Here is a 13,844-nt window from a genome sequence, read left to right as displayed (position 1 = left end):
TTATCGAACAAATCATTATAAGCAATACCTTCACGACTACTGTTTGTAGGAATATTATAACAAAGACAAACATACAAGACCTCACTTAAACACACTAACTGACCATCAATCTTAAACCATATCATACAGTCATCTACAGTTTTTACCAATGTTACATATTTATCAATTTTCTGTGAAATATAAGCGATAAGGCCGCCACTGTCTCGAACTGCATTTGGTCGTTTCGATCTGTTTAACAAATAATAATTAAAACCATCTATCTCATAATCGAAATATTCATTTGACCAAGTCTCTGTTAATAAGATAATATCATGTTTATCAAAAATTGTTTTCAAATCACTCGATTGCAATTTATTGTATCGTTTCTCAACAAGTCCCTGTATGTTCAAAAGACAAAAGTCTATATCACTTTTCTCCGCGTGTTCCTATTCCTGTGACCTTTGACCCGTATCTGGTTGAGTGGAATCAGCCGGTTTCTCTCTCGACTGGTTTTCCCGATGTCTATTTTTAGAACTAGGCCTCGATCTAGTCTCCATTCCCTGTGTTGCTCCCTCGTGTGTATATTCCTGTGAATTTGGATTTAAAGTGTTTGTTTGCGAATAACGTGATTGTGATCGGCTCCTTGCACGATTTCTATTATGGATAACATCTAGGATAACATCGACTTGCTCTGAAGGTAAGTTTGTTTGAGTGTTTGTCTGTATTGTTGATGCACCCTCATTCACACTTGTGTCACGTGACAACGAATCATGAACATGTACAATGTTTACATTCTGTGAACTGTTTACCTCTGAGTGGGCGCGTCGCTCAGGTGTTTCGAATACGCTGTTTCTATGGGGGCTGTCAATGACAGTTGAGCTGGAATACATACGCTCTTGTTCTCTTTGGTTATTTTCAGTTTGTGTCGGTTGCTTGATTTGTTGTTGAGATTGATCGGTAAATTGTTCCGGAATTCTGCTACCTCGTAGGATTGTGAACCAGTCAGGAAATCTGTCTGCAACAAATCGCCCCTCAATGTAAAGTCTAGCGGGGTACCTTATCTGGACTTTTTTCTGTTCTGTCTGGCGTCTTTTGCTGACTGAGAATTATACAGATCTTTCCTTGCTTTCATGATTTCTTGTGGGTATTGTCTATCAATGCCATAGCTTTTCCCCCTTAACCTGTAAGCTTTTTGAAGAATCTCTTCGGTGTCCTGATAGTAATGGAGGCGGGCGATGATTGGTCTTTTGGGGTCACCCCTACGGTGTATTGGTGTAAATCGTAGCTGTCCCAACCGATGGGCCCTGTCAATTAAGACGTCTTGTGCGTTAATGCCAAGCTCGCGTTCAATAAAATCAAGGATAATTCTCGTGTCTGAATGACCATTATTGTTTTTCTCACTGATACCATAAAAAATTAGATTGTTTCTCATATCTCTTGCCTCACTGTCGATTGATTTGTATGCTAATAATTTGAGTAAACGTTCATGTTCATTCATTTGGTGTTCTATATGATCGATTTTCTTGTTTACATTTTGCATATTTACTGATAAATGTTCTATGTCCGATAGGCATTTGGTCTGGTTAGCATCTACCTTTGTTAAAGTCTGACTGTTTCGGCTCATACAATCGAATATGTGGTTTAACTTCTCATCTTGTGTTAACGCACTAAATGTGTCACTAGTTACACTGCTCAGACTGTCTGTCATACGTTTTCTCTTTGCATCTCTTTGTTTACCATTGACCAGTGTCCAGTTTTCGCCGTCGCCATCTTGAATTTATTCACCTGTCGTACCTGTGAATCTGTTTTGAGTCTTTACATTATACTCCATATGCTCTATTTGCTCACAGAACCGGTTCACATCCGAAACTGATGTATCTAATGTCCCCTCAGCACTCATTTCACCTTTTCTTACCCTACTTGTATTTAAATAATCGAAAAAATCTCTGATTAAAATTTTCACCTGCTGTTGCTACCGGAAATACGTCATATATATATAATATACGCAATATTTTACATACTTTTACATGAACTTATTTTGTAAATCAAACATTATTTCAGGTTTGTTTCACAGACTGATTTTCATTGAAATCTGGTACATTTCTAGTATGATGTTCATCTCCACATGGACCCAGTTGATTTGTTTCTGGTCTCTTACAAAAGTATTTGCTAATGCTCAAGTCTTAAAATCATTGACGGAAGTAAACACAAAAATAAAACTGCGTTGATCAAGAGAATTGTGGGTGTAATTTATATTGCGTAATAAGCAGGTGTTTTTTGTTTGACGTTTACAATGGCGTCAACGCGATACGTACTTCGCATACTTTGTCGGATTTGTTGACTACATGTGAGTGTGATGATGATTATTTTACCGCTGATGCAAAATGTAATCATTGGTTCAACATTATAAATCATCGTGGTAGCCGAGACTGTAGGAAACCATGTAAGTCTCATCCTAAAAATATAAACAAACACCAACTTTTGGAAAACGAACATCATTATTCTGGCTATGACTCACATTGCCAGCAAAAGCATCGTCTGTAAAAGTATACGTATTCTCGTTTAAAGTACTGATTTTGTAAGGACAATCTGTTTCATTTTTTCCTCACATTCCCAGGTATGTATTTGGCTTATATATCAAAACCATAAACATGTGGGCGTACAAAAGAACGTTTATCACGCTGTTGGTGACCTCGATTACTATCGAAGACCTCACAGTGCAAATCGACTGACATAGTTCGGCTTAATGGTACTTATTAATCGTTCCAAAATTACGAAGACAATACCAAGGCACTCTAGTCGAGTTGTTTCTTATTGAACAATTTCTTATTCTGCTAACAAATGTTGCCTTAAGCATAACTCAGAGCTTCGCAAAGGAACTCAATAAAACATTAAAGATGCACTCCAAAATAAGATTTACCACAAATAATACAATTGTTTAATATATAAAAAGGATCAATACATATCGAAAAGAATGGTTCTTATAAAGGTTATTGCGTATTCAGCAATTAAATATACGGTTACAACCTTGTTATCAGTAATTAATATGTTCAATAAATGCATTATTAAGTAAGTAGTTAAATGTTTATCACTCAAAATGTATGTCTGTTATACATGTTTATGCATTAATTGGAATAAGAGTGTCACTTTAATGGATTACAATATGAAGTTTTACAAAGCACAGGATCTGTCACACTTGAGACTTATTTGGCAAGGGTATCTCACCTAGTTCTTCGATATTTGGCAAAAAGTGTTTTTAAATTTATAAAAAACAAAATTAACTTAAACTTTGGGAAGTATTCAACGAAGCTTAGGAGATTTTACTTCGACTAGAGTCTGCAAGGTAGGAATTTGAAGTTTCATTATAAAAATGATGCAACTTTTTGCCACATTTTCAACTCCCCTTAGTTGAAGCTCTCTAAATCATTCTGCTTATTTTTTATGCTTTCATTCTTATTAAACATTTCTTCTAAAATACTCCCGTTTGGTAAAAGCACGGGGGAAAAAACAATTCTAGTCGATACTCAACGCGTTGGACGTGCAGCTATTGGCTTGTATTTTACACGCATGGCTGCCTTTCAAACATATCTTAAGAAGTGTCAATTTTTCGTTTTAATAAAGTCCATGTGTTTAAAAAAATAACTTTTTATTTGTTTATTTATCATGACAGTATAACAAGTGTATCGAGACGGTTACACTAGGGTGCGTCTTGGTTCATGGCCGTGGTTGAACATCTATCTTTCCCATGCAGGCGTTTATGTAGTAATAACATTGACAGGACAATATATTTCCTCTGCAATATAAATTATGGAAAATATAAAAGTTACAATGAATTATTTCAAACTATCATTTGTCTTTTTGTGCCAAAGTGAAAAAGCCTGATTGAGATTAATATATATATATGCTTAAATGTAATATTTTTAACAAAATGTTCATTAATCTTTAAAATGCAATGATACTGAATCATAGTGAACATTCAGTTTCGTTATTGTTATAAATGCACATATGAACTGTATTGGTTGGGTAATGTTTCATCGTTGGCACTGACGGCGCTTTCTTGCGTAACATCATACATGTATACCGTTGGGAAATTGACTGTCAAAATCTCGTTTATATGAATATACATAAGGTGATGGGAGACAATTCTTCTTCCGATGAAATCGCATGTAACAATTAAGTATTCTTCAATAACCCTGTGTTGCCAGTTCTCCCGATGCGAGTGGTCTAAGGGGCTATGTTGAAATTTGTGGTAATCTGGCGGAATGAGTTCAATTCGAGCTGTTGTCAGAATACTTTTGTCCGCCTTGAAACTGCCTCATATTTTCCTGATTACGTGATCTACCCAAATCGCCAATCATACACAAGGAAGCATAGCGCAGTAGTGTATCGGGAGTATCCGACAATAAGTGTGATCATGAACCTAAAAGTTAGTTTTCGTGTCGTGAAACGATGATACTGAACACGAAATAACGGGTTAAACGTTAAGTACATGTATAACTTAATCGCTGCGATACTAATCATAATAAACGAGGTGCGAGAATAACTAATAGCCGACTTCATCCGCCAGGAACCTTTTTCCCCTTCTTCGACTTTTGTGAAGGGATTTTGACACCGATTACCCCACAATCGATATTTGTGGACGGGTTTATCTACCGGTGTGTTTCAACAAACCTGATATAACATCAGCCTTACCAACGAAGCGCTCGTTCTTGCAGACCATGCATCTAGGCGTTCCCGGTTTAGCAGGATGTGGGTATGTGCCGTCCGTCAAGCCCTCGCATTCCGGAAACCTCAAAAAGCACGGCGGGCATCGGATGCTGTAACACCGATTGTTGTAGTAATCACCTGAAGGGAATATGGCACCATTGAGATTCAGATATATAACCCTCTTAACAACCACATGTGTGGGAGTGTGTGTGTGCGTGTGTGCGTACGTGCGTGCGGTTGTACGTACAGTTGTGCATGTGTGTGTGTGCGTGTGTGCGTACGTGCGTGCGGTTGTACGTACGGTTGTGCGTGTGTGTGTGTGCGTGCGTGCGTGCATCTTATCATTGATGTTTATAATTGATAAATAGTAAAACATATATAATCTCGCCTAAATGTACATATTTTTTCTAATACAATACTCTCTCTGCTACTTTGTTTAATCATCCTATTCCCTTAATATTTATTCGGAATTAATTAAAGTAATGATCATAATAGTTCAAGTGTCTTCTGACTTACACCCATTTTTCTTGAGCATCCGCGACCCGCACTCGACCTCTTTCATACACTTCCCGCTGGACTCGTCATACAGTAGCGGGTACTCGCATTCGGTCACACCCTTGCCCCCGGGCATCTCGGGTGGGGAGTAAGTTACACTACAGTCGTAGTAGAGCTGGCACTCGTCAGGATGGGGAAACCGCCCCGCAGTTTTCTCGTCGCATTGTCCATCACCGCCGTCTGTTAAAGAAACAATGTGTGTTTTTGCATCAAACTATGTTGAAACAGCACACTAGTTATTGCATTGTTTACTGTCTAAACATGAAGTCGGTTTAACTTTAAATGATTTAGAAGACGTCATATCATTAATATTTTCAAGACGCAATCGTCATAACAGAAACAGTAGACTGATTTTAATAAAGAGTTGACATAATTTCAGTACCACTATGCGATATCGTGTCATGTCATGATACTCCGGGAGAGTTCCATCTTTGTACAGACATGTGTTTGGCAGTCCCCAGTGTTATATCTAACTAAACGGTTAACCCTCCTCCGATCATAAACTAGAAATATGATGACCTCTCCGATGACTCTTGGTTAAACCAAAGGCTTACCGACAGGAGCCAGTATTGCACGTCGGTAGGCACTTCCTTTGATGCCTGACCTTTGATCCCTTACTTGTCTTGATGCCTGACTTTTGGAACTATTACATGCTTACCGAGAGAAGCCAGTATAGCACGTTGGTGTCACTTGCCTTGATGCAGGACCTTTAGAACTACCACAGACTTACCGAGATGAGCCATAAATGCACATTGAAAAGCATTTGCCTTGATGTATGACCCTTGGTAAAACCACATACTAACCTAAAGTAGTCAGTAGTGCACGTTGGTAGGCATTTGCTTTGATGCCTGACTTGCTTTGATCCCTGACCTTTGCAATACCGTACACTAACCGAGAGATGGGAGTAATGAACGTTGGTATTTATTGCCTTTATGCATGACCTTTGCAACTATCCCATGTTTACCGAGAGGAGACAGTATTACGTTGGTATTCACTTGCCTTAATGCCTAACCTTTGGAGCTACCACGAGCCTACCGAGAAGAGCAAGTGTTGCACGTTAGTATTCACTTGCCAGCCTGACCTTTGCAACTATCCCATCATAAAGGAGAGGAGTCCGTATTGCACGTTGGTGTGGACTTGCCATGATGCCTGAACTTTGAAGCTACCACAGGCCTACCTAGAGGAGCCCGTATTGAACGTTGTTATGTATTTGCCTGTATGCGTGGCCTTTGCAACTACATCTTGATAAACGAATGAGCCAGTATTCCACATGCCGTAATATCTAACATTTGCCGTAACGAGACGAGTAAGTAATGCACGTTTGTATACCTTGATGTCTGACCTTCGCAACTACATTTAGCTTACCCACTAGATATTCACTGGCTGGTTTAACAACAATATTTCGCCAAAAGACAACACACACCGAGCCAGAGGCACAGCACCTTAAACAATACACACTGAATCCGAGGTTCAGCGCAATAAGGCAACTTACACTGAACAAGAGGTACAGCGCCACAAAACAACAAATGCCAACAAAAGACATCAAGAAATATATTTTTAACTATCAAGTCATAAGACATTTTCCGTGAATAACTGTAAAATAAACTTACATGCACTGGCAGCTACGGATATCAAAATAACAAGATGGAAAATCATCTTGCTTCTGGAGAGTTGGTGTGAATCAAACAAAACTGCTATTTAAATTATTGTGTTGGTGATGGGAAACATTTATAAATATATATGGCATAAGTATGCAAAACAACACATGTTACAGCAATTTCTGGATATTTCTTGGGGCTGTTTGTACCGACAGGCAGTATCATTTTGGAATATAAAATGTTTTATAGTGTTCCTGATGGATTGTCATTTGTTTTGTCACAGATGGACTTATACAACAGACGTGCACGCGCACTACATACAATAAATGTATAACCACTCAAGCATGAGTGTGTATCTGCAGAATAAAACAAATCTGCAAAAGAGTGTAGAACTCAAAAATTTATTTCAAGAAAACAACGAAACGTTCTTAATATTTATAACTTAAATATGGACAAGATCCCACACATAACTCTTAATACACATAACATTTTGCAGGGCGTTGGATAAAGCTGGTTAAAGGCAAGTCGTTTGGTATGAATAGAAAATTTGGTCTAGGCCAAATATTTGTACCGAAATGTATAACCGCTATTTGATAGATTCATAATGTGACTCAGAAATAAAAAATATCAGTAAGTCATTAATATTTCATCAGCAGTTAACAAACATAATTATCAATTCCACGTAAACAAGAAAAAATACAAATTCATTAATGAGAATGAATAATCGACTTTTAATTAATAAGTTAAAAGGGAAAAACACCCATTAAATGGTGAATTTACAATCCATTTCCACAACACGTCAATTTTCCTGTGGGAAACTGTAACAGACTGATATGTGTTTATGGACAAATATATGCAATTAAAATAGCAATATACTGTTTTTCTGCCTTTCGGCGAAAGATAAACGCCATAGATATTTATTTAATTCGATGACATATTCATGCTTGCTGTAATGAGAATATGAACACATACCCTTACTAAATAATGCACGGGCAATCTATCCATCAAATTAATTACATTCGTTGTTCGTTCAGCACCATGCTTGCAAATAAAACACGATAAACGACCATGCTGGGACTATTTTGGCTTTGGGTGGTAAAACTGCTTTACAGAATCACACCATGTATTGTTTTCATTTTGTAAAATCAATGTGCAGTTTATCTCATGCGTATGTGTATTGAAGCGCACACAATGAAAAGTATTTTTCCCACATCTATTCACATTTACTTTAACAAGTAAGCATTGGATGGAAAATAGGCTGACTGGAATTTACTTTATAAAACTATTTTTAATGCATCCGTCTTGATCGATAAAAGTAAATTTAATCAAAAGAAAATACTCGATTGTCATCGGCCGAAAGTAAAATGCAAGCACCAAAGACATTATTTTTTAGTTTTTATGCCCAGTGAAAGTGAAATCGTTCATGATATTTTCACAAATTTGAATATAAACATGAATAGCTGAAACAGCTGTCTCAAGTCTTGCAAGACATACAGCAGATTACATGTTAACAACGTGGTAAAATACATCGTTGTTAAATTTTAAACGTGAACGATTTGATGATGTGTTTACGTATTTGAATTTAAACAAGTAGAGCTTAAGGGCCTAGTTTAAACCTTCTATAAGTGACCCCTCCACCAATTCGGTGTATAGTACAAAACTTCTGTGCATTGATCTTTATCTTAATTGACTTCTGCTGCTTAGCAGATCTCCGATCTGAGTGTCCAGCTGTGCAGCTATAGAGGTTTTATTATAAAAATGGCCAATACATCTTGTCTTTTAGTGTTTGCTGTTGTTTTCAAGTGATAATAATTTTACTATTTCAATGCCTTGAAATAGGAATAAGAGTAATATCATATATAATAGCCCTGGGTGCTTCATAATTTCGATATAACCGGTGACCATGCATTTAAAGTAGATTTAAATATATATGTTATATACCTATTTAAAACCTTATCACACTTATTTGAGTATTATTTATTTTCCAATCCGTTTAATTAATAAATACATAAGCTATGCATATTTTTCATATGTATTAGTGAGACAATGAGATTATCTACTCGAAAAGTGTCAACCCTAAATTGCCCTGAGTCAATAAACAAATACACATGATATGGCCCCTACTGTGACACCAGGGCAATAACCAGGAAGTGCACAGCAGGGGATTTTCATGTCAAACATTCCTTAAACTAGGCCTTTAAACAACTGTCTCCAACCTTACTTGATAACAAGCAGATCATAATTTTATCCATAAAACCTCCAGAACAGTTATCATTTTAAAGGTAACAACAATGACGTTAAAGAAGTTCGTTGTTAACTTAAACATAGTTTTGAACAACCGGACGATTGTTAACATAAAAACTGTGTCTGCTTTTTTGCGATTCACATCTTGTGCGACAGGCACAACATTGACAATGTATTAAATACATTTAGTTGTTGATTACATTTCTGATGCCTTAGCTGTTTAACTCATCTCAGTCTTTCACAGATTCCCAGGGAAATTGACTTGTTTTGGTAATGGAGTGCACAATCACCATTTAATGTTTGATTTTCTTTCTTTTTTCCGTACTATTTAAAAGTCGATCATTCATTTTCATCAATGACTTTGTATTCCTGCATTTTTCTTTGTTTCGGCATTGATAATTATGCTTGTTAACTGCTGATGAAATGTTGATGACTGACTGATACTTTTTATTTCCTGCTCAACCTATACAATTTTGAACGAGCGCTTATACTTTGAGGTATATCTATTTGGTCTAGACAAAGCTTCTTTTAACAACAAACGACTTGCCTTTTTACCAGCTTCATAACAAATGTATTGAGAAAAAATGCCCTGCAAAATTGTATTTCTTTTAAGAGAATTATACGAAGACTCTTTTCCATATTAAAGTTATAAATATGAACATTATAGCGTCCTTTTCTTGAAATTAAGTGTGTGTTGTTGTTTTTTCAGTTCTATACTATTTTGCGATTTGTTTTTTATCTACGGATACACACTCATGCTCGAGTGGTTATACCTTTACTGTATGTAGGGCTCGTGCACGACTGTTTGTATGTCCATCTGTGACAAAACAAAAGACAATCCATCAGGATCACTATTATATTTTATTATACAATATATATGCCAAAATGATATCGCCTGTCGGCAACAACTAAATCCATGCATCAACCAACACTCTTAAGAAACAAAAACAAAAAACATCAGGAACATTAAATGTTTTATATTTCAAACATATATCGCCTGTCGGCACCAACCAAGTTTATTAAATAAAATCAACTAACGCCCTCAAGAAATACTGAAAAATCGCTGTAACACTTGTTGTTTGGTGCTTTTTTCCATGATTATATATATATACATATATATATACACACACACAAATGTTTCCACTCACCAACACCATAATTTGGATAGAAGTTGTGTTTGATGCACACCATCTCTCCAAACGCACGATGATTTCCCAACTTGCTATTTTGATATCCGTAGCTGTCACTGTCGGTGCAGGTAAGTTTATTTCACAGATCTTCACGTGAAATATTTTAACACTTGATGTTTTGACATTCAATGTTTTTTTTGTGGCTGTGTCTTTTGTTCAGTGTTTGTTGATTTGTGGCCGTGATCCTCTGATTCAATGTGTGTTGTTTCGTGGCGCTGTGATTCTGGCTGAGTGTTTGTTCTTTTGTGGCGTTGTGCCTCTGCCAGTTTGAGTTGTCTTGTGGCGCCCAATCTTTAGTTCATTGTGTGTTTTCTTTTTGTGCTGTCCTCTTATTCAATATGTTTTGCCTTGTTGGTTGTTCCTTTCTACAGGATCTTAATAACATGTTACTGAGCTTGTTCCTGTAGTTACAATTGTTTGATTTTATTTCATTTTAGTTATGGAACAAACCGGCCTCGTTGATAGCTGGAACCAAGTAGTTAAAAAAGAGCATTTTCATACAATTACAATTGTTTTACTGTTTAAATTTTTAAACCATCAAAAAGTGTTGTTAAACCAGCTAGAGAATATTTTGGCGGTATACTTATTGTAGTTGCAAAGGTCAGGCATCAATGCTTACTAACGTGCAATACTGACTCGTATCGTTACGCCAGTTATAGTTCCAAAGGCCAGGAATAAAGGCATGTGCAATACTGGCTCATTTGTTTATCAGAAGGTAGTTGCAGGTCAGGCATCAAGGCCTTCTAATGTGCAATACTGATTCGTATCGTTACGACAGTTATAGTTCCAAAGGCCAGGAATAAAGGCATGTGCAATACTGGCTCATTTGTTTATCATAAGGTAGTTGCAGGTCAGACATCAAGGCTTACTAGCGTGCAATACTGACTGGTCTCGTTACGCCAGTTGTAGTTGTAAAAGGTTAGGCATAACGGCATGTGCTTACCAACGTGCAGTACTGGCTGCTTTGTTTATCATTGGCAAGTTGCAGAAGTCCGGCATACGGACAAGACACGACATGACATAGCAGTACTGAAGTTATGCCAACTGTTTATCAAAATCAGTCTGCAGTTTCTGTTATGACGATTGTGTCAAATAGATTAATAAAATAACGTCTTTTAAATCGTTTAAAACAAAACTGACTTCATCTTTCGACATAACAATGCAATACCTTATGTACTGTTTCAACACAGATCGATGCAAAAATTATGCACATTATTTTGTTAAACAGACGGCCCTGGCTGCCCGGGGGCAAGGGTGTGAGTGAATGCAAGTACCCGGTACTGTTTGACGGGTCCAGTAGAAAATGTATGGAAGAAGTCGAGTGCGGGTCGCGGAAGGTCAAGAAAAATGGGTGTAAGTCAGAAGGCATTATTTAGGAGAATTACTTTTATAAAATTCCTAATCAAAGATAAGATAATCGGTTAATAAAACAAGGCAGCAGAGGAAGTATTGTATAAGAATAGTATCTACATTTTGTGCGGTATTATACATGTGCTAATAAATTGTTTCAGTTAAAAACAACAATGATGAAATGTTTTTTAAAAAGTATAAATAATGTTGAATAAATATCGAAATGTTAATGGTTCAGTTCGATACATTGTGCGTGTAATCCTTTCAGGTGATTATTACAACAATCAGTGTAACGGGCCCCATTGTCCATCTTGCATTATACGGTTTCCGAAATGCGAGGGCTTGACGGACGGCATATACCCACATGCTTCCAAACATGGATCGCCTTTTCTTATGGTCTGCAAGAACGAGCGCTTCGTCGGTAAGGCTGATGTTTTATCAGGTTTGTTGAAACACGCCGTAAGATAAACTCGTTCAAAAAAAACCGATGGTGGGTGAAACGGTTGACAGAGACACTTGAAAAATGTCGATGATGGGGGAAAGGGTTTCTGGATGTTCAAGTCGGCTGTTAGTTATTCTCGTACCTCGTTATTATTTTTAGTTTTACAGCGATTTAGTTATCCCTAATGTTTAATTCAGTATCTCTTATTCGGTGGTATCATCTTTTTTCGACACGAAAGATAACTTTAAGGTTCATGAACACAGCCATCATCGGAAACCCCCAATACACTAATGCGATTTGCTTCAATGTGTACCATTAACGCTTAGGCTAGGAAATCTCGTAATCTTGAATAAATGATGAGGCAGTTTCAATGCGGAAATAGTTTTCCCGTAAACAGGTATTCTAAAGAAATCTCGAATAAAACTCGATGCAACTGATCACTCCAATTTTAACACAGGGACTTAGACCACTCGCCCGTGGAGACCACTGGCGATACAGTGTTATTGAAGAGTACTTAATTGTAACATGCGATCTCATTGGAAGAAGAATTGTCTCCCATGCCTCATTCATATAAACGAGATTTTCTCAATCAATTTCCCAACAGTATCTATGATATAACGGAAAAGGCTTAACTTTAACAAAAGAAAAACATTCTGTTAGAAATATGACATATATATATATATATATATTAATATCAATCAGGGTTTTCACTTCGGCACAAAGAAAAGACAAATGATAGTTTGAAATAATTCATTGTAACTTTTGTATTTTCCATTATTTATATTGCAGAGGAATTTTTTTGTCCTGCTTGGGAAAGATAGATGTTCAACCACGGCCATGAACCAAGACGCACCCTGGTGTAACCTTCGCGAAACACTTGTTATACTGCCATTACTTTAGCTGAGTGTTTTTGTCTTTCGAAAATAAAAAGTTGATTATTCAAAACACTTTGGCGTTATTCTAACGTACCAGAAATTGACATTTCTTTAAGATATGCCTGAAAGGCAGCCATGCGTGTAAAATAAAAGTCAAATGCTGCATGTCCAAAGGGATGAGAATTGTTATTTCCTCTTGTTTGTCCAAACGGGTGCATTTTAGAAGAAATGCTATATAAGAGTGAAACCATTAGAAATAAGCAAACCAGTAGAAAAATCAACTAATGGGAGTTGAAAGTTGCATCATTTAAAAAAAACATATTATCACCTTACAGACCCTAGTCGAAGTAATGTGTATGTCGATGTAATTACAAAATTAAAAAAAAAACTTGCAATAAAAATAGTTTTATGTAAAAGAAATTACGAGTCCGTATTTAAGAACTAACACAAAAAGGATGTGAAATACATTTAAGGCCATTTGTTTGCTGTTCTGCCTCAGAATCTGTATCGTAATATGTTTTGCTCTGCGTCCTATAAGACTACAGTCGAAACTCGCTGTATCGAACTCTGTTATCTCGATGGTATGGTTTTGTCAATTTTTTTTGCGATTTTTTTCGGTTTAGTTTTTCACTCTTTGTAGTTAGGTTAAATCAAATGCTCGTTATCTCGAAGTATTTCCCGTTGTCACAACGACTTTGACAAAGCGGGTTTTGACTGTATTTGGAAGCATTATTGGTGGGTTAACACGAAATAATAGAACAAGCTTATTCAATTCCACTCGTCTTCATTTATGTAAATTGACTTCAAGGCGCTCAAACATGTATTGATAACTATTTATTAATATTGACGTAATAAGTGTCTGTTATCTTAAGGCGTTGGACCGATTTAACTTTGTTAAAGTTAA

The 13,844-nt window shown here is 36.7% G+C and overlaps 1 protein-coding gene and 1 long non-coding RNA gene across 2 annotated transcripts; one reads left to right on the top strand and one right to left on the bottom strand.

The window, feature by feature from the left end:
- The first annotated feature begins 393 nt into the window (after positions 1 to 393).
- On the top strand, positions 394 to 12,970 carry LOC128237032 (uncharacterized). Its single transcript, XR_008261484.1, has 4 exons — positions 394 to 676; positions 11,502 to 11,626; positions 11,892 to 12,044; positions 12,855 to 12,970. It is a non-coding gene; the product is annotated as an uncharacterized LOC128237032 (long non-coding RNA).
- Positions 3,619 to 6,950, bottom strand: LOC128237025 (uncharacterized). The gene is made up of 4 exons (XM_052952204.1): positions 6,852 to 6,950; positions 5,203 to 5,421; positions 4,672 to 4,824; positions 3,619 to 3,772 (listed from the first exon to the last, which is right to left on the bottom strand). The coding sequence occupies exons 1-4, from the start codon at positions 6,895 to 6,897 to the stop codon at positions 3,735 to 3,737; spliced, it is 456 nt and encodes a 151-aa protein (XP_052808164.1). The 5' UTR covers positions 6,898 to 6,950; the 3' UTR covers positions 3,619 to 3,734.
- Positions 12,971 to 13,844: the final 874 nt, after the last annotated feature.

This window comes from Mya arenaria, chromosome 1 (assembly GCF_026914265.1).
Source record: "Mya arenaria isolate MELC-2E11 chromosome 1, ASM2691426v1".
NCBI classification, from domain to species: Eukaryota; Metazoa; Mollusca; class Bivalvia; order Myida; family Myidae; genus Mya; species Mya arenaria.
The sequence above is the reverse complement of the archived record's forward strand: the minus strand, read 5'-3'. Positions and strand labels throughout refer to the sequence as shown.